At 38.2% G+C, this 26,390-nt stretch overlaps 1 protein-coding gene across 2 annotated transcripts; it reads left to right on the top strand.

The window, feature by feature from the left end:
• The first annotated feature begins 1,769 nt into the window (after nucleotides 1-1,769).
• On the top strand, nucleotides 1,770-24,659 carry LOC139736825 (UDP-glucose 4-epimerase-like). Of its 2 annotated transcripts, none has more exons than XM_071647487.1 (9): nucleotides 1,770-1,938; nucleotides 6,121-6,256; nucleotides 11,537-11,652; nucleotides 12,475-12,588; nucleotides 15,818-15,997; nucleotides 16,709-16,889; nucleotides 19,376-19,539; nucleotides 21,731-21,845; nucleotides 23,232-24,659. In XM_071647487.1, the coding sequence occupies exons 2-9, from the start codon at nucleotides 6,133-6,135 to the stop codon at nucleotides 23,279-23,281; spliced, it is 1,044 nt and encodes a 347-aa protein (XP_071503588.1). In that variant the 5' UTR covers nucleotides 1,770-1,938; nucleotides 6,121-6,132; the 3' UTR covers nucleotides 23,282-24,659. The 2 variants fall into 2 exon arrangements, with proteins under 2 accessions (XP_071503588.1, XP_071503587.1); XM_071647486.1 differs by having other exon boundaries at nucleotides 6,118-6,256.
• Nucleotides 24,660-26,390: the final 1,731 nt, after the last annotated feature.

The following is a 26,390-nucleotide window of genomic DNA, read 5'->3' as shown; positions in this document are numbered from 1 at the left end:
TATTCTATTTATATATATATATATATTTTTGCTAAAACAAACTGGAGTAAAAAATGGAGGGGGGGGGGGGGGGGGCGTGCGCCTCGCTTTGATTTTTTAAAGGCGCCTCCCTTTTACAGAATTCCTGGATCTGCCCCTGCTATATATCAACTCACAATGAAAATGTGAGACAGAATATTTTTGTATATATATAACATTATGAAAAGCAATAAAATCAATATTTTGATACCGTCATCAAGTCATGAGTCATTCTCAGCTGTCACAAATTCAAAGCAGAAACTGTCCCGCATTGGGCTTAATTTATAAGCTTGATTATTGCTGTCATAAGAGGAATAAAAGGTGGCTGCAGAGCTGTCAACCTATACATTGCATTCAGAGAGTGGAACGATGTGGAAGGGGGGGGGGTAGTATAGTGCCATAGTATCATGCAGGAATGCTTACCCCCCTTTTTTATTCCTTGCTAGGCAGATGTATACTTTACATTCACAGCTCGATAGGAATGACAGAAAAAATTGTCTTTGATCTCTAAACATTAAAAAATTAAAAGAAATAAAAAATATCTTGGACTGACGAGAGGAGGCTGACTCTTTGTTTCTCAATTCAATTCAATCTTTATAATTCCAATTCAATATAATTTGCTCAATGTATTCACATGTATTTTTAACGTAAGGGCCTACACGTGAATATAAGCAAGCACTTTCAACACTTCGTTAATATTCTTTTATTGTATACTATACAGTGAAATAGAACATTAAAGGACAAGTCTACCTTCATAATTATACATAAGGACTGAGAGAATGCAGCAATATTAGTAGAACACATCAGTGAAAGTTTGAGGAAAATCAGACGATCTGTTCAAAAGTTATTAATTTTTGAAGTATCTGTGCAGTCACTGCTGGATGAGAAAACTACTACAGTGTATGATGTCACACGCGTACAACCATATAAGGAAAATAAAAAGAGAATTTCAAAACTTTACTTTTTGAATAAAGTGTGCATTTCTTCGACTTGTCACTGACGTACAATAAGGGTAATACTATTCCCCCTGCCTTCTGAAAGAGAAAAGTCAATTGTTCTTTCGTTATGCGAGAAAAATGGAAATACATTGTAAGTTGAATTTTCTTTATTCTTTCTTTGTATCGTTGTACAGTGACATCACAAGCTATAGTAGTCTTTTCGTCCAGTCATGACTGAGCAGAAACTTCAAAAATTCATAACTTTTGAACGGATTGTCCGATTCTCCTCAAACTCTCAATGTGTTCTACTAATATTGCTGCATTCACTAAACCCACATGTCTATGAAGGTGAACTTGTCCTTTAAGATTGAATAGCAGGCAAGATTTGCATGTTATCAAGATAAACTAAAAAATTAATGTCAAAATATTTATAAAAGGAAAACAGCTAAACGTATTTTCAGCGAGAATATTTGACAACTTGTATGTAGGTCAATTTCTCTTTATTTTGTAGATGAGTGATCGTACGTGCCTGAAAAAACAGACTACGGTGACCTGACAGTGTGTAATGTGTAGCCTGTGTGACCCACGAACTGCAAACACATGTGTGTACTAAGCTTCACCAGTAGTGTGTGGGTGACACGTAGCCACGTTGCACCCATACCGGGCTGCGTTCACCGTACCGAAGTCTCCCCATGCACTGGTACGTACGTACCCAATACATACTACTGCAGTACTTCGGCCATTCGAATGACTCGCCATCCGAGCATTCACCGGTGATGAGCTGGCTAGAGGTGCTGGTCTACGGTCACGCTATACCTGTATACAGTGGTGTGAATATGAAAGTATAAATTACAAAGACTTTCAGCGAATTTACACATTTACCCAACCCGACTGCTACTTGGCTACTTGTGCTGGACAGGAACCACATCACGCTGTCAGCTTTTGTTATTTTTTTCGTCATAATTAACCTCGTAGAAGGCATGTGAGTATGGCCATGGGAGTCTCTCTCCCCCTCTCTCTCTGTGGCCTGTGTGGGTTCTCTATTTGCTTGCCAGACAGCCGCGGCAACCAAGGGTCCCCGGCCCGGTGCAGTGGGATCCGGGTTGGTTGCGGGTAGTTCTTTTTCTACTTCCATGTTCTTGCGTTTGCTCCGTCATTTACCTGTTCTCTACGGGAATCTGTGGTGGTCTGTGTACTATTAAGTCTGTGGGGATTCCAGAATTTAGTATGGAATGGGTTAAGTTATACGTACAAAAATAGCATTTAGCAAACAGAGTTTTTGATATAATACTCAGTCATATTAGACCTACAATTTGTAACAAAGTTAAGAGTTTAGACCCTTGCCTAACAAATAGTCTAATTAACGTTAGATCTATCGTAGATCCTAGCTAGATTCTAGAGCTAGTTAGTAGAGTTCTATTCTAATTTCATTGTCATTCAATGTAGATAAACTGTATCCCCCTGTATGTAGCTAGGCAAGTATAACTATTCACGAACAGTTACGGGTACTGGATTCTACATTAATGTCAAAATAAACTGATTGATAAACACTTAAAACAGATTAATCAGCAACTAACCTGTGAATGGTTGAGACTATCATAGTGAAACATGATTTGATCAGCTAATGTTGAAACATGATTTTATTTTGTCTCAGTAAAGTCACTGAAGTGTGTGTGAATAGATGATGATTTTCACTTGCATTTTACAAGTCAGTGTACGCTGTCTGTCTTCACTTCAGTCATTTGTGACCCTCCACAATAAAAGGATCCGAAAGTCGCTGACGGCTGAACTGAGAAAATTGAGTTTGAAGTCAGATCATCAAAATCAGTCAAAACCATCAAATTTCTCTTTTTGGCATGATTTTGTGGTGTAGTGTTTCATCTACAGTATTTGCTGCTGAAATTTTGAAGCTAAATGAACAAAATAAAGGCAAAATGATTTTCTGTCTCTCAGCGCAACAGGAACCTGTTCGAAGATTTGGACTTAGCGCTGCACTGCAGCTAGACTCCGCCCATATAAAAAACAATGAGGGACTGATCTTATTGTGTCAGTGTGTGGCATCCTGGTTACTGATTGGTCGTGCGTAGATCCTGGCGCGAAGCGTGAATGAACATCGCAGAGGTTGCTAGGAGCATACCTTCTATTGTCAATACAATGTAGGTGAAAACTGTCTTACCTGCCCTTAACAGGGTTCGAAATTGGCGATGGTCCGCTGGCCATTGGCCACCCAAAATCATGTCGGACTAGCTAAAAATCATAAAATTCTGAAGTAACTAGTCCGTCTGGCTAGCCAAAATATTGCTTCAGTGTCAAAATTGATTCTAAGTAGTCCGCCTGGCTAGTTAAAAAAAAAGTTAAGTGCGACCCCTGCTTAATCACAATTGGCGTCAGAAGGGAAACTTTGAAGCTGGTTTTCTCGAAACGCTGATTTCTTATACCACTCGACATGCTCTCATAAAATTACTGTAAAAGTGGATTTTTTCGCGCGACTAATTTTTCGCGCTTGGCCGAGTAAGAAGAGTTTCGCGTGTTTTTAATTCCGCGGAATCAAGGCATCACGCACAGGAACATGTGGCAAGCAAAAATATTCGCATGCTTTTATTTTCACGCTAGTTTCTGGTTGCGCGAAATGCGCGAAAATTTCAACACCGCGAAAATTTCCCCTTTTACAGTATCCATATCTCCGCAACCAAGTACTTTTATGAGTTGTGTTATATATGACATTAAAGTAGAAAAGTAAGGGAATAATGTCATACCATTTTTAGAAAATTGACCTCCCCAGACTTTTGGATCCTTTTGTTGTAGCGGATCACATTTAATGATGCCACACAATGTGGACAATAGCAGGCCCTACGCAGTGTTAATAGATTCTGCATGTATGCATCTCATTCAGTATTTTCAATCACTGCATGATATTTTCACATTCAATTTTCGGAACTTGATATTTTCACATTCAATTTTCGGAAAGAGTTCCATATGTACCCCCTCTAACCTTGGAGGACACCGAGATCAACGTTTATACCCTAACCATGGGCCTAACCCTAACTGTAATCATAACTCCATAACCCTAATCCCAAAGCCACCTAAATTTAATCATATTTATTACTTGTGTACATATCACTTTCTGTTTTTTTTTTTTTTTTCAATTTTAGCGGGGAGGGGGAGGGGGTACATACACTGTATGGAACTCTTGCCCAACTTTCTTACCTTTAGCCCGTTGAGAATGAGTCCCCGAGTTTACTCAGGCAAGTGTCTGCGGGAAATGCGTGTCGTAGCAAAATCAGCCCATCCTCAAAAGGTTAAGAGTGTCCTAATTTCTAACATCAAGGATATCATTCTATCAAAATGTTAGTGTGTCGCAACATTTCGAAATGTGGCCGACAGCTAGTTTCTGGTTGACAGTCCAGCAAGATTTAGGTTTGTTCTAGTCTGACCAGACGCTACGTGAACTTGTGTAGAGGGCATCTACAGTGGCAGGGCTGTATACAATTGTTCATTACACAGTATGAATGTGCAAACATCTCTTTACACTTGAATGATGAGGCACGTTGTCTTTATTCAACCACAGAGACCACAATAATTTCTACATTTTTAGGTCGTCAGGGAATGCGAGATGAAATTATTTGCTGACAGGGAACTTCAATATTGTGAGATTTTATCTAGCTGTTTATGGTTACATTGTTGTGTGTTTTCTGTTGAACTGTGTGTTTTCTGTTGAAATAAAACTTTCAGTGGCACCACATCTTGTCAGTTCAACTAGATAGTTTTGCATAAATAAATCATCTTGATAGTAATACATTCATTTTCTGCACAGAAGTGAGCACTCCATTTTAGAATTTTAGCGTGCGTATTGAAAACTCAGACGATGCGAGCTGTAGATCGCTTTTGATAAGCAATTTTGTGCATGCTTAGAATAGGTTTTTTTCCCTCTGAACATCCCTGTCATGAATATCTAAAGCGCCCTATTATTGGCCTCTGGTGTACAATGAACAACATGCAACATGGGCAGCCACTATAAGTTTTTTGTATGCGCACAATCATTGTCATGTAAACCTACTGATGATTTGCTGAGTGTGCGCAAGCAGTACGCCCTATAACCTATTAAAGATATTCCTGATTCCGAATTCAACCACCTGTAAAGATTATACCATTACCTCATTCATGCCTCCTGTGTGGTAGTGATGAAGGGCAACATACTGTACGTCAATATGTGACCCGCAACAACAAAGGATTCGAAAGTTCGGGGAAGACGATTTTCTGAAAATGACATTACATCATTCCTTTACTCTTCCGCTTTAATTTTGTATATAATGCGTCTAAATAAAAGTATTTGGTTGCCGAGATATTGGTGATTTCATGAGAACATAATGTCAAGTGGTGTAGGAAATCAGCGTTTCGAGAAAACCGCCTTCAAAGTTTTCTTTCCGACGCAATGGCGTTCAAGGGGAGGTAAGACAGTTTTCACCTCTTGACAATAGAAGGTCTGCTCATAGCAACCTCCACGATGTTCATTCAAGCTTAGCACCAGCGTCTACGCACGACCAATCAGTAACCAGGGTGCCATGCATTGACCAATAAGATCACTCCCTTGTTGCTAGGGGCGGAGTGTATCTGCGGCACTAATTCCAAATCTTTGGACACGTTTCTGTTCCGTTGAAAGTCAGAAAATCATAGCCCAGAAAAACGCTAATTTCTTGCCTTTCCTTTGATCCTTTCGCTTCGAAATTTCAGCAGATGATAGATGATACATTAGACTACAATGTTACGCTGAAAACAGAAATGCGATCCTTTTGACCGATTTTGATGATCTGACTCAATTTTTCTCGGCTCAGCTGTCAGTGACTTAAGGATCCTTTTGTTGTGGCGGGTCACATATCAATTCAATCCTGAAGGCTGAAAATTATGCCATTGTGATGATGATCAAATTTGCATGAATTGCATTGCTGTGAATGATGCTAAATTTTCTCACTGGTAGAAATGAGAGCTGTACTTAGAAATACATGTAATTGATTTGAAACAAAGGTACAAGTCTTGCACTCACGCATGCCAGCCAATCAGCAAAAGCTAGTATTATAGCATTAAGACCCACAACTCTTGGGAGGAAGGTCAGGATCAATTATTAGTTTCTAACTTCCATTTTTCTTTTTCATCTTTTTGATAGCAGCATCTCACCAGAATGGCAAAACCAGTTGTTCTCGTGATTGGTGGAGCTGGCTATATTGGCAGCCATGTCATCGTGGAAGTCGTTGCCAAGGGATACCATCCTGTCGTCATTGACAACTTCTCAAACAGTGTCAAAGGTATCCTTGAACCGTATTTGTTGTTTGTTCTTGTGGGGAACACTGCATTGGTTTGCAATGTGTTCGTAAGTCTATGTGCAAAGCCTTTCAAAAAATTGCAGAGAAAGTGTAAGATTTTAAGATTTTAGTGACCTGGAAAGGATGCCAGAGAAAAAAGGTTTAGTGTTGACCAATGAGAAAAATTTGCAAAATCAACAATTTGCAAAAATATTGCCTCCCATGCCACAAATGTATTGAATATCATTGCAAATGGGGGAAATCTGTAATTTTTTTTTCTTGAAAAAGCAGGGTAATTTCTTTCCCATTCCCCCAATGCCTTCTCTATCGGGAATTCAGCCACTCACAAAATTATATACAAGTAGAATGTTGCAATTTGCCAAGTGTTCTCAAGTCTGTACATTATGACCTATTCAGTTGACACAATGTGCGATGTATTACCTGTTCAAAGTGACAGGAGCAGTGATAGGGCTGTATTAGTAAATGGAAATAAAAAGGGAACCCTCTTGATATTTACTCATTTTAAAATAACTTTTTTTTAAAAGGTGTTTAGTATTAACCAAACTAAATTTTGGATCCTGGTTACTTTCAAAGAGTAAGTTTAATTCCAGTTACCTCAAGAGTATGATGCATCCAAATTCATCATTCTGTGTTTGAATTAAAAAAGTTTTGATAGAGTTTTTGATAGAATTGACCAGTCTCGACTGTCAGTTCAACTTGACTTTTTCTGTGTATATTGTTTGAGTAAAACTTGGTTAAAATGAAAAAAACAACAACAACATACCTTTATTGTACGATTAAACTTTAATGTTTCCATGTGTAGAGAAGATCCAAAAATCCAAGGATAATATAATGAAAGAAGAATTAAGTTTTTTGACTAGTAGTGTATAACAGGCCATGGTTTCATCATCCATCAGAGGATGCACTTCAGTGCAAGCCATTCTGTCATTTCTCCATTTATGACGTAAATTGCAATAGCACTGTACAAATTAATCCAGATGTTGGTTTTTTATTTTTGACGCATTAGCCACAGTTATTCACCCAAGCTATGAATCCGCCCAAATTTGTATGCATCGTCAAACATGCATACACACACACACACACACACACACACACACACACAAAAAGGGAGGAATGTGGATTAATGCCAACTCTCTTGGGCATAATAATATGAAGAATATCCTGGGTTGGGAACATTTTTGCTTTTTAAATTTTGTATCTAAGTGACGATATGTGTATCCTGCAATTGATTTTATTTGTTTGCTTGTGTCATCGTTGATTCATTTTACTCTGTGGTCACATTGTACTCTTCAAATTTACAACTGCATGTATTGACATTTAATGGGAAGAACAAAAAAGATTCTGCATACGTACTGTGTAGTAAAAGGAACATGATGTAAAATTTGATTTTCAAGAACTTTCCTTGTGATGCTATAGTTATAAGTACTGTATTCAGTAATACTGATAATGATTATAGTGTGCTTGATTCCTCTATTGATTGTATTTTCCTTGGCAGAGATTCTTGTAGATGTCAAAGGTAATCTGTAACTTTCAACATCTCTCTTCCTGTAGCTTGTATCGCTGCATTTCATCACACAATAGCAATACTGTCAACATTGTCAGGTGGGCTGTAGAACAGATTAGATGGTACAAACATGGAGGGCCTACATACCAGTACCTGTCAGTTGTTAGTATGTGTGGCAATTCCACATTACATTTGTAGTAATGTGATCAGGTGCATAGCTGGAAAGATGAGTCATTTGAAGGACAAAGTGAGCAAAATGTGTTCTGTCTAAAGTTGAAAATTACAGTATGTACCACACCCTCATTAGCACTTAGTTTCTATTCCCTCCTGCTAGGGGTGTGTGCATTCACATAAAATTGACCCTGATCAGATGAAAACCAAGATGGCTTTAAATTCCCATATCACAGGTGGATACAATGTATGTAGTTCTCTCTGCTTATTAAAAGGGATTGTATAGTTTTGGTTGAGACCCAACTTCAAGTTTCTGTGATTTGTTGGTGAGATGACGAGAAACCTCTTATAAAATATGAAAGCGCATGTAATTTCAAGAGGAATTCTATGTTTATTTGACTAAAATCGGTTTTGAAATGGCTGAGATATCCAAAAAGGGCGATCCAAATAAAAAGTGGGACCCACCTATTATTACGATCGCTTTGTTTTACTTTGTTTTTGGATGTTTCAGCTATTCCAAAACCGATTTCCAACAAATAAACTTTGAAGTCCTCTCAGAATCGTATGCTGTATACTATTTCATAAGTGGTTTCTTGGTATCTCACAAAATTTAAAAGCCCAATCCTCATCTCCACCAATACTATACCATCCCTTTAATTCATCATTACTTTGTAAGATTCCTCCCCTCAATCAATACATCTCCCCTGATCTTTGAAAATTTTTCATTACTGTCTGCAACATGTTTATAGACGATTAGTTCAAGTACGTCAGGGGCAGTTCCAGTTGAACATATGGTGTTTCTGAGAGGATCAGTTTTAATTTTCATGATTTTGCTTTGATACTTGTTCAATTTGACTCTGTCTATTCAGGTCAACTTCAACATTGAGTAAACTTCAGCGTTGGGTAAACTTGAACTCCCATGGAGTTTTCCGAATAATACAAAGCGTTCGTTGTCAACAGGCTGGCCTCAATGCATTTTTGCGATGGGTGGAGCGTTCTGGCTGTGAGTGATCAATTGATACGCACAATCGGAATGCATAAATGATGTCATTAGTCATTCCTAATAGCTGTCTACTAACTTTTTCTTCAGAGTCAACCTTAACAGAAGGGATAATGACAGAACTATGTTGCATACTGGAATCATAATGTGATTGGCATTGCAAGTCACCAGCTGCATTCACACACAGATTTCCCCCCCCCCTTTTTTCCATTGCAATGCAAAAATACATGTACATTTCCCCCCCCCCCCCCACCATTCACACTTTAAGTGCAGAGGAAAAATTATTGCTAGGGTTTGAAAATATTGTACCAAGTGACTAGAATCTAGGGAGCTGCAGATTAGATGAAGTCTCTTCATGCTGTTCACACATTCTATGTATGGCAAATTATTGCAGAACTTACATGTAGTTAAAAAGTATAAAGAAATCAAGCAGGACATTTTTTTTGTCATTATCCAGATCATGATAGTTAACAAGCTTTTCCCCACACATAACAGTTTTTATGCCTCCGCCACGAAGTGGTGCCATAGGCATTGTGTTTTCGGGTTGTCTGTCCGTCCTTCCGTCTGTCCGTAATGAATTTTGTGGACAGCGTAACGAAGAAACCTTTTGAGGTATCGTAATGAAACTTGGCATGTGTTTGTATTAGGGGATGAAGTTGTGCCTATCAACTTTTGGGTGCACATGCTCAAGGTTAAAGGTCAAAAGGTCAAGGTCAAATGCTTAAAATTTCAATATTTTCCCCATATCTATGCAATGCCTGAAGATATTTTCTTTAAACTTAGTGTATACATGTATTACCCAATTAAGATTCTCTGGTGAAAGTTTGGGGTCATGAGGTCAAAGGTCAAAGGTCAAAAGGTCAAGTAAAAATGTTCAAATTTCATTTTTTTCTCCGTATCTTGGAAATTGTTCAAGGTATCTTCATGGAACATAGTATGCATGTTCTGACTGGCAGTGATTATCTAGGGAATTTGGGGTTCATGGGTCAAAGGTCAGGGGTCAAAGGTCAAGGGCAACACTTCAACATTTTACTATTTTCCCTCATATTTATGCAATGCCAGCAGGATTATTATTATTTTTTAAAACTTGGTATATGCATGTATTACGCAACAGAGATTCTCTGGGAATTTTTTTTTTTTTTTTTTTTGCCAAAAAGGTCAAAGGTCAAAAGTATCAAGTGAAAGTGCTGAACTTGAAACTTAGTACATATTTATGCATGTTCTGCCTGACAGTGATTCTCTTATGAATTTTAGGGTCAAAGGCCAGATGAAAATGGTAGCAATTTACTATTCAATACAGAAATTGCACTTTTCTCCATACCATGAAATTCCTCAATGCATAAACTTATGAAAGGGTCAAAGTCAAGTTAAAGTCCTTAAATCCCAAAATACACATGCTCTCCTATTTATCCAATTAAACCTAGGTCAAGGAAGGTGAACATTCAACACATTTGCTACAAACATGTCATTTTAATATTTTGCCAGTTTTGTGAAAATGTAATCACACATTGTCCACATGTACTATAGACCTACATTGTAATATACAAGTTGTATTAGGAGAATCATGCATTATGATGGAGGCATACCAGTCGCCATAGTGACATTTCTAGTTGTGCACATCATGTAGCAAGAATTCTCAAGGCCTATTAAAGAGAGGTGTTGAAAGTTTGATACAAATTACTAGTGGCATAGCTCTTTGTGCAAAAGGGATATAATACATTGTATGCCGTCAGTCAGTAGACAAACCCCACACACATTGGATAGAGTGGTATTAATCGTGGATCCTATCATCTGATTACCTTGACCCTCTCATACAACTGTACCTTGTTTATCCAAGGATACCTCCGTGGTTTATCTAACATTTGCCCATAAGGTGTCACAGAGCTCTGTTACAGTGTTACTCTGTTACAGCTTTCTCCTCTGAAGCTAGCCTTTTGTCAAAGCCTCCTGGCTGAGGCTTGGAAGAGAGACCAGCTGCAAAGGAATGAGTGAATGGAAGGCCGAATGGTGCAGGCAGGGGGTCTGGGCAATTACCCCGGACCCATCCCCATCCCCTGACCCTAATCCTAATCCTGAACCTAACCCTAACCCAAACTCTAGACCCTAAACCTCACCCTAATCTTTACTCTAACCTTATCACTAACCAGTATTTAGCCGGGGGTTGAATTTCTCTGATAGGCCTTTTCAAACCTGACATGAATTTGCTATTATTTTGAACCTTTTTTCTTGCCGATTCTGCTACAAAAAAGGTAGCAGCCAATCAGTGATTGCATTGCTGCAATGGCGTCGCTCCGGATGATGCATTTAAGTATGCATGTTGGTGGCCTGCTCATTCTGGTGCTCCATACCCAGGGGCGGATCCAGGAATTCCGTAAAGAGGGGGCGCCTCTACAAAATTAAAAGGGGGGTGCACGCGCCCCTCTCCCAAATTTTTTCTTTTTCTTTTTTTTTTGTTTCTACAAAAAATAAAGGGGGGGGGGGGTGAGAGCCCGGTGCACTCCCCCTGGATCTGCCACTGATACAGCCTGTGCTGCCTGCGTTGCCATGCAAGGCAGTTAATTTAATCCTTGATCTGTTGAAATTTCAGGTTCAGGTCCCAAGCCCCAGGTGATACAGAGGTTAGAAACCATCACAGGGAGTCAGATCGACTTCTACGAGGTGGACATGGCGGACAAGGCTGGCTTGCAGTCAGTCTTTGACAAGGTGAGTGGTTGACATCCCATAGATAGCCTTTTTTTTTCTGCCTCCTCAGGGATGTCAAGTTCAAAAAAATTTTATGAGTGAGATTTTCATGACTCGGCATCTCGGCTGGCGAATATGCGCGCGAGGGAGGGTGTGGGAGGGGTTTTCTCCCCTGTGGCCTCCCACGGTAGAGAGCTTTTTTCAATTTTTAGATCTTAATGGTGCGATCAGGTGCATACTTTAAGTGACTGTTTTTACTTATTTTGAAAGACAAAAGGAAAATATACCTTCAATTGCAACTATCACTTTGATATTTTGAGCTATGCTCATTATTATAGGCCCAAGTTGCAGACTTTGCCTGATGCGTGAGAAAAATGGGTGCCATGCGTGAGATCGTGAGACGGCCCCTAAATGCTTGAGTCTCACGCAGAATGCGTGAGACTTGGTAGCTCTGCCTCCTGTCTTGTAAACCAACTTTGACCTTCTCAGATATAGAATTTCCTCTTTGGTACATCTCCAATACTTGACATACATGTATGTATTCCATTCAGGTATTTAAGAGTTAGGATTGCTTTTAAACAACAACTGACTCAGCGAATCAAACTCTGTTTCTTCCAAAACCTCTTTTTCTGCATGAGGGCAGAAAAGTACTAGTAAACATCCACCTCGTGGAATGAAACGAATGCAGCATAAAATGATTTTAAGACTGATGCTACCATTCCGAATCAGTTGATGCATTTACGTAGCTGTTCTTTTCTTTTTCAGGAATGTGATGAGTCCTTAATTGAAATTTGTTCATTGTTGTCAATGTCTCCTTTTTTTCTCCCCTGTTTCTCTCCGCAGCATGCCATTGACCATGTGATACACTTGGCGGGACTAAAGGCAGTGGGGGAATCATTGACTATACCCATTGACTACTACAGGTGCAATATTGGAGGGACACTCAATATAATTGACGTAAGTCCCTTTCTTCTCTCTCTTTTACTATTAACCCATTGAGGACGGGCTGATTGTGCTACAACTCACATTTCCCATAGACCCCTGCCCGAGTATACTCGGGACTCGTCCTCAACGGGTTAAAGATCTGGTAGCATCTGTGTGGGGATTCATAGAGTGATTGGCTGGCCCGGTTTGGATATATGTGAGAATCTGCATAACAAATAATTGTGAACTGGTTTTTATGTGTTCAAGTACACACATGGCTGAAGAATCTCGGCTGGAGTCAGCGCATTACCGGTGATTGTACGCTTTGATGCACATATTCGCTGACAGGTGTTATCATTGATTAGAGTGTACCCCTGTGGGCAGCGAATGACTTGGGTCACCCATGAACCCCACGCTGCCTTGTCTTTAAATACCTTTAAAGGGAATCTCTCCCCTAAAATTTGAATTTGAGGGTGTGAGAGCATGTCCTAAGACCTCTAGAGAAAATTCTATCCCATCACAAAAAATTCCCAAAACTGTGAAATATTAATTGTAATAAATCAGCACGCACTAGAGCCCGCTGCAATAGTAGCCAGATCTGAAAATAGTAGCCGCGCGTAGACCACCGTCTGCACACAGCTATATCGAATACTGTCAATTGGTATCGCCTCATCGAGCCATATGCATCCGCATGAGTAGATGCTGCCGCGGCTGCCTGGTCAGTGGCCCGGTGCTGCGCTGCGTGGCAGCACCAACCTAGCTGCATATGTGGACATTTGCGTGCATTTGCGTGTTTTGTGAGTATCGTAGTACACTGATCATACAAAAAATTAGCGAACTACGCAATTGAATGCAGTCGATAACACCAGACGACTACTCTTAGATCAAGGCGCTTGTAATTTTTGGCATTTTAGAGATTGCTCTATGTCTCTTTATATATTGCTATACTCTGTATGTGAGTAACGTTGCACTCTTATATTTCACAGGGATATTACCTGTACAATAACCTACAATGTCAGAAAACTGAATTTCTGTGTACAGATACACTTTGATACACTCTGGCAGTGTGCCAAATATCACATAGAGTGGAAAGGTTCAAAGGTCATCCCATTTTCCCATGAGAAGATCCAAATAGCTGCAATACAACAAAAGATTCTTTTGAATGGGAGAGCATGATTTGAGTAAACAACTACCAGTATTAAAGCAATTGAATGAAATCAATGTGGCCAAGTGACTGATCTCTTTTTAAGCTGTTTTCCTATGGGCAAGACATTCTAGGGTGTTTGCTAGCGGGAGAACATGTTTTGCATGTTAATGAATGACAAATTACAGATTAAATTATTGATCATCACCTTCATGTCTCTAAAAAAGCTCTCTCTGAAAGGGATTATTCCATCCCTGATGATTTTTTTATTTCCATTTTTAGTATTAGGTTGGAACATGGGAACAAGGGGTGATGACACCAAGAGCTACACTTGTAGTATGTGTGACCTAGTATTACTGTATACGCTATAATTTTCGCGTACATAAATTTTCGCGAATTGCCGCTGTCACACGTTTTCGCGAGTGGTTAAATTCGCGATTGGGGGACCAGAGAAAACATGAAATGGCAAAGAAAGTGTGAATTTTCAACTTACTAGCAAATAAGAATGATACTAGTTATACACTGCATGAAAAAAACTTACCAAACTCTGCGAACTAGTAAGTTAGAATTCAACATTTTTGAAGTGGTTAAGTCCATCGCACTAGATTTCTGACGAGTGGTCCCCTTGCGATAACGGATTGGCTCTCTACAGTATTCGTAAGTAGACGTGGACGTGCGTAAACAAGCTTAGACAGTACCTATGGTCTGTTCGGTAAGCCGTGACATGGTATACTAGTACTGAAATGTTTGTATCATCAAGGCAAGGGATTCATTTTGGAAGGTAATATTTTCGCGTGTTGTTAATTTTGCGAATAGCTCCTGACTCGCGAAATTCGCGAAAATAAAACCCCCGCGAAATATATAGCGTATACAGTAATAGGCATACGAGTTAATTGAGATTAAATACATTTACTGGTATGCCAATTTGATTAAATGATCAATATGTAACTTACACCCATGATTAAGTTGACATTTCTATTATGAATTTGATATCCCATTGAGGATGGGCTGATTTTGCTCTGACATGCATTTCCCATAGACACCTGCCAGAGTACAGTGGAATCCCATTGTAACGAAGTCCTCGGGACCGGCAAACTTCTTTCGTTATATCAAAATTTCGTTATAATCGAATAAATACACAATAAAAATACATTGTACATAGAGCGGATAATGTTGTGGCCTGAATTTTTACTTCGTTGTAAACGGAATTTCGTTATAACTGTGTTTGTTATAACGGGAGTGCACTGTATTCTGGGAACTTATCTTCAATGGGTTAAAGGACAAGTTCACCTTCATACATGTGGAATGAGTGAATGCAGCAATATTGTTAGAACACATCAGTGAAAGTTTGGGGAAAATCGGACAATCCATTCACAAGTTATGAATTTTTAAAGTGTATGCGCAGTCACTGCTGGATGAGAAGACTACTACAGTGTATGATGTCACATGTGTACCACGATATAAAAGGAAAATTCATATAAAGAGAATTTCACAAATTTTTATTTTTTGAAAAAAAGTGCACATTTCCTCGACTTGTCACTAACGTATGTTAAGGGTAATATTATTCCCCCTGCCTTCTGAAAGAGGCAAATCAAGCATTCTTTTATTATGCAAGAAAAGTGAAAATATGGTAAAATTTCTTTATGTCTTCTGTATATCGTTGTACACATATGACATCACAAGCTCTAGTAGTCTTCTCATCCAGCAGTGACTGAGCAGAAACTTCAAAAATTCATAACTTTTTAACGGGGTGTCCAATTTTCCTCAAACCCTCACTCCTGTGTTCTACTAATATTGCAGCATTCACTCAATCCACATGTCTATGAAGGTGGACTTGTCCTTTAAGACAGTAATGGTAAGAGTTTCATTTAGATTTCTATAAAATGAAGTTCCAGAATTTTTAAGTTTCTTTTGCTTTCACAGAAATATATATGGTGCTTTGATACGTGTCAACAAGTACATTTTGAATACAAATGCAAATTGGATTTCAATTGGAGATTTGTAAGCCAGTACGATTATCACCTCATCTATTAAAAACTAAATTACTGATTTTTGTGAAACTTATCATCACAACCCTTCTTCTTTTTCCCTGTTTGTATCTTCTATGTGTTTGCCCAGGTAATGAAACATAATAAGTGCTACAACATTATATTTTCGAGTTCAGCAACGGTGTACGGTAATCCCGACTACCTTCCCATCGACGAGAAGCACAGTGTAGGGCAGGGCATCACAAATCCTTACGGCAGGACCAAATATTTCATTGAGGAGATCCTCAAGGATCTGAGTAAAGCAGAGAAGGTAAGGTCAAAGGCCATGGTGACATTTTTTCCTTTCTTTTACCTGCTGTGATGATGCACAAGATCATGCAAATTACAGCTACTCTGGTTTTCCAAGCTCAGTTTTGCAATAAAGATACAAATGTTGTGTGCGTAGTTGCAAATTGTAAAACACATTTTCAATTACAGAATGGAAACTTCCAGCAGTATTTACATAGCTGAAATTTTTGTTTGTTATTTGTTTACTAATGTGTGTGTTTTTAATTTTCCAAAGGATGCCAGAGATGATGTTTAAATGTTTATCCCCTGGGATTTCTTGCTTGATGGCATTTGGTGATTTTTTTATTTGTCTTCATGTCGGAATAGTGTGATCAAAGACTTTTAATTATTTTTGATGTCTTGGCAATGTCTTATTTTGCAGTATTTCTGTTGATGTGCTTCAAACCGTGTATGATCTAGAATTTGCAAATGTGGTTGGATGTAAAGAGAGTTTTTGGATAAAAAACATTATTAAGCTGGCTGATATTACCAGATGTTTGGTAAGTTTAATGAGCATTTACGATGCCAAAAAGAAAGTATCCAAAACTGTCACACATTGGAATCATACTTTTTTTTTGTGCTTTTGAATATCAGGAAGAGTGAGAAAATGCTAACATTAGGAATTGCAGCAAAAAGGAATTTAAAGAGAAATTTACGGTTCTCCCAAAAATCACATCTGATTTCACTTTGATAGGAGTGGAACGTTGTTCTATTACGATACTTCAATCCCGTTGGGGCCCATGTGTCGGGCATGATTGGAGAAAACCCCCAGGGAGTGCCAAACAACCTCATGCCATTTGTTGCCCAAGTTGCGGTGGGTAAGCGACCGTGTGTGAAAGTGTTTGGCACAGACTACGATACACCGGACGGCACAGGTGAGTATTTAAACAGATACTGCCTCTTTGACAATTCTCCTTGTGGAACTGAGTTAACTCCAAAATGAAGCCTTGATAAAATTTGGAGAAGTTGTGTACTGGATAGTGAGGGGAAAAAAATATGCTGTACGCAAGACCTTGTTTTGGTAGCAGAAATATGTTTGTTCATCTTTCTTTTCTTTTTTTTTCATCCAATGTTTAGTTTTCAGGGTCATTGACCATGATTAGTGCGCTTTTTCTATGTGCAATTCTTGGGCATATTTGTAGGTTAATTATTGGGATTGTGTGAAAAAGCTAATGCATGTCGCTTATCTGCAGGCATTAATTTTGATTATTGCTGTTGTCATGATAGATATGCGGAAAGAATAAGACACATACATACTAATGGAAAATATAGCTTTTAGAGAAATTAAAAGTATGGGGAAAAAGGTTTTTTTTTCTTTTTTTAGGAATGCTGCAAAGAATACTATCCCCCAAAATTAGGATGCTAGTAGCTTTATTTTCTGAGTTAGAGCAAAATTTATGATTTCATGCATATTAATTGATATGAATTATGACAAAAACTTATAGTTTGGTAGATTTTGCGACAGGTAATGTATGTGCCAATTTTCATTGTGATTGCGTGATCGATGGCCGAGATCTCGGGAGGGGGGGGGGTTGAATCAACCCTACTGGTCAGGGTAAACGCCACTGGAAACAGTGAGCACCTTCATTCATCTGGGCTCTATCATCTTGAAGGAGGGTTCTGGACCTGAAGTTGTAGCAAGAATTACACAAACAGCAGCTGTGCTTGCAAAAGCCCCACAACATCTAGAGGGATAGGAGCATCAGCTGACACACAAACATCCTCCTGATATGGTCCGTTGCCGTGTCAGTTTTTATGCCTCCGCCCACGAAGTGGCCGGAGGCATTATGTTTTCGTGTCGTCCGTCCGTCCGTACGTCCGTACGTCCGTCCCGTTTTGTTTTTGTCGATATCTCAAGAACCGTGAGGTGGTTTTGCATCAAACTTGGTATGAGGGTATATCATGGGGGGATGATACTTTATTTGGATTTTAGGGTCATGGGCTCAAAGGTCAAAGGTCACAGGTTATTTTGTGAAAAAAAGGTTGAAATTTCATGTTTTTCTCCATATCTCGCAAATGGTTCAAGGTATCTTCATGGAACTTAGTATATATGCATGTACTGATGGGCAGTGATTATCTAGGGAAGTTGGGGGTCATGGGTCAAAGGTCAGTGGTCAAAGGTCAAGGTCAACTCCTCAAAATATCACTACTTTCCTTATATTTATGCAATGCCAGAAGGATTTTTTTAAAAACTTGATGTATGCATGTATAACCCAATATATATTCTGTGGGAAGTTTCTTGCCAAAAAGGTCAAAGGTCAAAGGTCAAGTGAAAGTGCTAAATTGCACTTCTTCCTCCATATCTCAAAAGTAACTCTAGGTATTATCATGAAACTTACATATTTATGCATGTTCTACCTAACAGTGATTCTCTTTGGAACTGTGAGGTCAAAGGTCAAAGGCCAGGTTTAGATAATACAATTTTACCATTTGACACTTAGATTATACTTTTTCTCAATACCTTGAAAATTACTCAATGCATAAACTTATAAAAGGGTCAAAAGTCAAGTAAAAATCATCAGTTCCCCCAAATACCTGCACTCTGACGTTTTAAAGGAGACCTCCGGATGATTTTCAGATTTTTACATTTGAACCACTATAAATTAGTTATACTGAGGATAGAGTTTCAGTATTAATGATAGTTGGGATGAAAAATAAGAATATTTTCGAAATTTATAGCAAATTGCAATGAACAAGGATGATGACATGGCAGGTTCACCATTAGAATGCATGAATTGGGGCTCTTGGAAGCAGAACAAAAGAAGAAGGCATGCATAGATTATACACAGGTGAACTGGCAAGCAAGTGGTATTGTAATAGAATTACACTGCTACATTTCTGGAATATGTGAACCTCCTAGGTCATCATCCTTGTTCAGTGTAATTTGTTTAAGGTTTTTCAAAGTATTGTTTCTCTGCTCATTAACCACAATAACTTCCACGAATCTATACATGGAGCTGTTGATTTATGTACTACATGATGTGAAATTATGAAAATCGCCTGGAATGTCCCTTTTATCATTCATCCAATTGAACCTAGTTCATTCAGCACATTTGTGGCAAACCTGTCATTTTAATATTTTGCCAATTGTGTAAAACTGTCATCACACATTGTCAAGACGTTGTACTATAGACCTATTAGGAGAACCATGCATTATGGCGGAGGCATACACCAGTCGTCGTAGTGACATTTCTAGTCTGTAATATCTTTGCTCATGTAGGCGAGCGAGATTACCAACATGTAAGGACTCCTTTGGTGATGAAGATACATTGAAGAAATATGTTTCATCAGTTTCTGTCGGTAGTATTATATTACAAAGCATCATTTTTATCTTTGACTATCAATGATTTCATTCTTGCAGGTGTGAGAGATTACATCCACGTAGTTGATCTAGCCACTGGTCATGTGGCGGCCTTGAAGAAGCTGAAAGAAGGGTGTGGCCTCAAGGTCTACAATCTCAGCTCAGGAAACTTCTACTCCGTGCTGGACATGATCAAGGCCATGGAAAAGGCTTCAGGGAACAAGGTGCCTTAACCTGTCATGTGCCATGGCACTTTGCTCTAACTTGCTGGGCTTTTTTTTTTCCACTAGGGATGACTAAGTGTATGAAGTTAGACAGCCTAATAGGGAGTCACGACATCTTAGTCCAAAAGAAAGACCATGATGACACAATATGGATTAGGATGAATAGGTAAGCTGTGTTCTTTGGTAGTTACTTTGCAGACATCTATGCCAATTAGTAATACAGTGGACTCACGTTCTAACAAAGTCCTAGGGATGGGCAGTTTTCTTTCGTTATATCGGAATTTCGTTATAACCAAACAAATAAAGAATAAGAAACACATAGAGCCTATAATTTTTGCGACTTGGATTTTTATTTCGTTGTAACAGGAATTTCGCTATAATCGTGTTCGTTATAATGGGAGTGCACTGTAGTACTCTAACACTGCGCTTCTCAAGGGGGGGGGGGGGGGGGGGGGGCAGCAAAGCTGTTGCAGGTGGGGCCTCAGTGTCTGCCAATAGTTAAAAGATACATGATCTAGCTGGGCCTCTAAATAATTTTTATGAAACAAAATAGGTATTTCCTGAATAATTTGTGTGAAACAAAATAGGTTTTCTGTTATAGAAGGTTGGGAAGCACGGCTCTAGCAGAAGTGCCAATTAGTTAATAATTGTCAACATAGACTACTTTTATTTTTTTTTTACATGTACTTTCCATTCAACATAATATCATCAAATAATTCATACAATGAAAACACATAGATACAAGTATAAGAATATCAAAAGAAATACACCTACACAAAACAACACAAGACCAAAAACCGATGCGTAAATTCATGTGAATGGGGGGTCAGCAGAGAAGAGCAATAAGCCTTGTAAATCGCTGACCCCTAGAAAACATAAATAATGTGTAAAATATATCGCCAGTATAGAAAAGAACTAAAAGAGGAAAAGAAAAGGACAGAAAAAAAGAATAAATCAAAAGACATATTTAGGTGCAATTAAAATAATCATTCTGAATGAGAATATGAATTCAGGAGTAAAAATTCATAATTCCTCGTAAAACTATGCAGTGACGGTTTCATTTTCAAATCAAATGGTATTTAGGTCCATATTAATGGACCTTTATAAAAAACTGTATTCTTAGAAATATTTGTTCTCACATAACATAAATGATAATCATTAACATGACGGGTGTTATAAACATAAACATTACTATTCAATAAAAATGTAGAAGAAATATTGGAGGGCAATAAACCTTTTGAACACGTATACATAAAAATTGCAAGATCATATCTATTAATATCATATATATCTAAAAGCTTCAAATGAAAAAATGCCATGCCATCTTCAGGCTTACTTTGATAAACAGAATAAGAGCAAGCACAAAAAGACTGAGTAAAGTCAAATCAATAGAAGAGTAAGTGTTTCATCCGAATTGTAACTTTAATACTGTTAAAGAAGTAATGGAATTTTTAGAGTTTCATATATTTTCATGCAACAGCAATATTGTTTGCAGTCACATAAAAAAAAAAAAGGAATGAAAGAAGTAATGATGTCATCACCTTTACAAGTCTCCCCTTGACCTCTTTATTGTTAAATCTACTTCGTTGACATGAAATCAGTCAGTTTAGGAAGTACAGCTAAAGTGGAAATATTTACAATGTAGACATTTTTTTAGCATTTTACATTTCATGAAAGTAGTGCTAAAACAAAAAGTATTTGAATATTTTTTCTTGTTATATAAAAAGCATTCTATGCCATTGATTCTGCAGAATTAAAGACATGCATAATTTCACCTGACTGGATGTGAAAAATTACTCGTGCATTTTTTTTTTAACTGTGTACTTCACATCAGATTTTATTAGTCATTTAGGTACCAAGAAACAGTGATTCTTAAGGGTAGAGGTTTCTAGTTCCAATTGTTTACCAATAATTTGAAGTTCTTATACTTTTGTGTGCACACCAGTGTGAGGGTTGTGAAGAGGTAGGCTCTTGTGGTTGGCACATTAGAGCATTGTCTTTTTTAACCCTTTTCTGTACCAGGGATTTCAAACACCGTGTTTAATGCTGCAGGGTCTTCTGAACCTGTCCACATTCAAGGCATGTAAAGGGTTAACTCTCACACACACACTCTCTCTCTTCTTCATCCCCTGCCCCTTTGTCTTTTTCCGCTTTGCTCTGATCACACATTTCGGGTGTTCTCTGCTCCTAGATTGCATATGAAGAGACAGAAAGGAGAGAAGGGGATGTTCCAGCAATGTACGGCAACCCTGCCTTGGCAGAGAAGGAGTTGGAGTGGAAGGCTGCGAGAGATCTCGACAAGATGTGTGAGTATTTTGTACATGTTGAAAAATACGAAAGATTGAAAAAAGGGGGAAAATCGCAGGAAAATCTGGAACGTGAAAATGTGCCTGTATTTGGAAAATTCATGTCATCTCATCAATAACTGTATCATGATATTAGCATCCTTTAAGCATTTGATAACACAGGTGTTCTTACGAAGATGAAAAACATGACAGGAAAAGATGGTCTTTAAATTTCTATGAATATAATACGCCATGAAGTGAGGCTAGTCAGCAAGCTTTTGATATGCTGAATATTTTGTGAGAATTTTATTTTTGTGAATGTTGCCCTTCAGGTGCTATTCGCAAATTTATAGACATGCAAAAGTAGTGACTCTAATCCCGACATGAATGTAGCGTGCACACACACATATCTCCATTCAGTCTTGCACTCCACAATTGCGAATTTATCATTCACGAAATTGCCAGGAAGTCTCGAGTCGCGAAAAATTTAACTCGCATAAAATATGGCGTATAGAGTAACTGATTACCTTCAGTTGTGATTATTATCATATGTTGATGTTTCATTCTTCATGTTCACTATTGTTTGAAATGTGTCATGCAGGCTTTTGCATAAAGCTATGTGTAGTAGTCAGTGCTGTGAGAAAATAGGTTGGTGACCCCCAGTGGACTGCAGATTCCTCAAATTGGGGAGTAAAAAATTAAATAAAGAAATAAAGAAATTTGTGACTCCAAATATCCTATTTAAAGTGAATGTACTTTCTTAATGACTAAGAATGAAGATGGGGTCAGCTGTCACATTTTTATGTTCTTTTTTGAAAAAAAAGCATAGTACAATTTTTGACAAACTTGAAAGGTTTTTGTGGACACCATCCCTCCCCCCCCCCCCCCCCCCCCCCCCCCCCGAAGTTTGCTATCTTCTTGGGTAATAGTCATAGTCTGCAAGAATGTATGAAAGGTGGACTTGTGATAGTCAGCCGAGTGCTGGACTTCTGTGTCTTTTTTGTCTTCTTTTTTTCCCCCCTCCTTTTCTGTCAATCATGGTATACTCTTGAGTCCCATAGTTTGGTGATTGAGGAGATAGTTCTCTGTTCTGTGACAATGGTATTTCTAGTTTGATTTTTGTTTGGGGATGAGGGATTAGAAGGGAATGGGGATTCAATGTATACATTCATTTTCATAAATGCATATGAATATAGCTGATCCTAGCAAATACTGTGTTCTGCTGCCTCAAAGCTGGTTTCACAACAAAGTGGGCATATTCAAAGTCTGAAGCTAGGCTGCAGTTTATGTTTATTTTGTCTGTCAAATAGGAGAAAGTGTGAAAGATTGCAGTTTGTCTGAAATTCAAATTCTTTTTTGTTCTATGTTGTAATTGTCTTTATTAAAAAAAAATGTCTTTAAAACCAGGTGAAGACCTCTGGCGGTGGCAGTCGCAGAATCCAAACGGCTACGAGTGATGGCAGGTTACAAATTATTGATTGGCAGTCTTTGGAAAAGACTAGGGTCCAGACTGAATCACAGGCCCGTTTATGTGTGTCAAGATATGTTCCTCTGGTGCACACTTCCAGCTGCAATAAAGTGGTTTGAAATTAAAAGAGATGTAAGTATATTTATATCTGTAATGAGTCTTATGTTCAGATGAATGAATGCCATCAATGATGTGTTGAAACATATTCTATTATTTCGTTTTGAGGCATGTGTTTCTAGGACACCTTGAGAATTTGATACATATCATGCATTTGTTAATTTACCCCAGCATTCTTTCATTTTTATCAACCTTCTGAAGAAGGGGGGGGGGGGGAGGAAGAATAGGTCTCAACACATGTTTTATTGACTGTAATTAAATCTCTAGTAATTACAGTAATTAGATAAATTCCAACTGTACAAGTTAAAATGACCAGTTTGCTATCTTTTGTGTCTTTGAATGATCCTGTTTAAAAAAAAGAGAGAAATAGGATCCTGTCAAAAAAAAAAAAGGTTCATACTAGTAAGTATTATAACAAATATACCTGGTGATATTCTCAGCTCATAGTGACATGTACGTTTCTAGCTCATTATTTAGTTATTTGCTAAAATGTTTTAATGTGAAAATTTTGGCTTGTTATTGGATTATTGCCTTTGATGTTTTTTTTTTTCTTTTTGCCTTCGTAAGAAATTGGACTCAAAGATGCTGAAATGCTTGAGTATTTAATCATATTCTGTGTTTCATTTGCTTGTACTCCAAAATAAAATCTAAAGAGATGTATTTTCTTATTTGTAAATTATGATACAATGAAAGAGTTGAAAATATGTTTTCAAACCTTGCGGCAAATGGCTGAATTGCTTTGACACCCATTACTTTGAATATCATATTCATATTTTTATCATTTTTCTTTTCTACAATTGGAATGTCTTCTCTAGCAAAGAAAAATAGAAGTATAGTCAACCTTGCTTTAAAAGTCAACCTCGCATTTAAAGTCAAATAATAACCTCTCTCAGAGGTCTTTTCAAGTCCTATTTTATTGATTTTAATTCCTTATAGGTTGAATTTTCTCTAAATCGAAGCTGTTTCTTCAGTCCAAATAGATTTGACGGAAGGCCACCGCACACTATACGACTTTCGGTCGTACGACTTAGCGACTTCGGATCTGAAATAAACAAGCATGTTTATTCTGAGGCTATTGTGATTTATTTCGGATCCAAAGTCTGTCAGTTGTGCGACCGAAAGTCGTATAGTGTGCGGCGGCCTATAGGCAAGGTTTACTGTATATAGTATATATTAATTCTGATGCAATTCTGATTACCCAAATTGATAAGATGGTGTTTGCTCACTGGTAGTTCCTTTGCAAAACCAGGTGTAGGGCTCTTGCCTAGAGTCATTGTATCATGTGCCTTTATGGCTGGTTTATAATATAAGCATTCTTTACTATTTGCTGATGAAACAAAAACATTCAAAATACATGTAGTTCTAAAATGTGAGTTAGGGAAAGAAACAACCAATGTAAAAATGTTAATCAGTATAATCAATTTCAAGTATTGTTGAATATACATAATGTGAACAGTAGTTATAATAAAGTTTCTGAATAAACCATCTACAGTTATGGTTTATTGAGAAAAATAGTGATATCTCTGTATGTTTTAGGCTTTATTGCAGAATTTATATATGATAGGATGTTTTGTAATACAATTGACCTACACATAGGCATAAAATGTGATAACTCAAACATCTTTTTACATCATGGCTCCCAATGGTAAACAATACCTTTAGTACCAGCAGAGCGTGTTGGTCTTTAAATTCACCGAGATAAGCATCTGTGATAATCATTCAAGTGATCCTTATAAGTGGTGCTTGCCATCACATCCACCTGACAGCAAAAGCAGTATTTGGCAATATCAAAAGAAAATGATTGTTAATACATTCAGTGCAAAATAATGAAATGGGTGCTTTCCAAGGTGCCAATTGTTAGATCATTCTGGTCACCTGGTCTACGCAAGTTCATCCTTTGAACATGACTGATGAATTCCACAAATTGTTATGTTGGGCAAGTCAGTGCATTCTGTTGCTTGAAAACTAGTGGAATGCTTAATCAACTGAGAACCAAGAAAGTCATTTGTACCCATGTGCACATGAGGTAACCCCAAGCTCACTTATTACCGAATGTCGTTCATGCCGAAGGAGATTGAGCACTCTTGTGTAGTCTGTTGTACTACTAGTACTTCATCATGCTCCCAGAGACTCCAACTCTCCCGTTTTCGATGGGAGATCTCCCGCCGAAAGCCCTTTTTTGCACAATCTCCCGTTCTCCCGTTTGAGATTTGATTTCTCCCGCCCGGGCTCTGTGTCTCCCGGTGGAAAGGATTTCTTACTTATTTCTATCGTATGTTGAAAAAATAAACCTTAGATAGCACCAGAGAACATCTAGAATCCTAGGAACTTCGCTCTTCGCACTCATCAACTTGGAGTCTCCCGTATGCTAGGGGTTTCCGGCGGGAGAATCTCCAGATCAGAAGGTGCTTGGGGTTGGAGTCTCTGTGCTCCAGTGTGACAACCCACCAGCGTTCAGACAAGAAAGCTATGTTAATGCTGTGCATAGCTATGGCTTCTCACTAGACTGTCGTTTAAGTTCAGAATGCCCTGATAAGACACCAGATATCGGTTTGAGCATCCCCTGGGAGGTATTTATGTCTGTGAATATCAGTGCCAATCTAAGAACATGTGTCCCCTTTCTGAAGGCCTTGTTTGAATACTCGCTGGAGACAGTAGGACCTTAAAAGAAAGAAAGAAAGAAAGAAAAAAAGAGCCCACAAACAATAGCCATAGAAAATGACCTACAAGTGTATGTGCCAAAGCAAGTGCATTGGTGTGTGTGTGTGTGTGGGTGTGTGTGTGTGTATGTGTGTATGTGTGTATTTCTGTAGCAGTTTCAAGTATTGCAGTGATGTGTGAAGTATACTTGATGAATTTCTCTGGCTACATTGCCTGCAGTGATGTGCATACTGAGAATGCGTTGTGTTGATTTTAAATCTGTCAAGTAGGTACAAACTTCAGAGAATTTGGCATCAAGTTTTATCAAGACTTTCATCCCA

Source organism: Diadema antillarum, unplaced genomic scaffold (assembly GCF_040938485.1).
Source record: "Diadema antillarum isolate AM-2024a unplaced genomic scaffold, OU_Dant_1.0 seq00000663_RagTag, whole genome shotgun sequence".
NCBI lineage: Eukaryota > Metazoa > Echinodermata > Echinoidea > Diadematoida > Diadematidae > Diadema > Diadema antillarum.
This window is presented reverse-complemented; position numbering and strand designations above follow the sequence as displayed.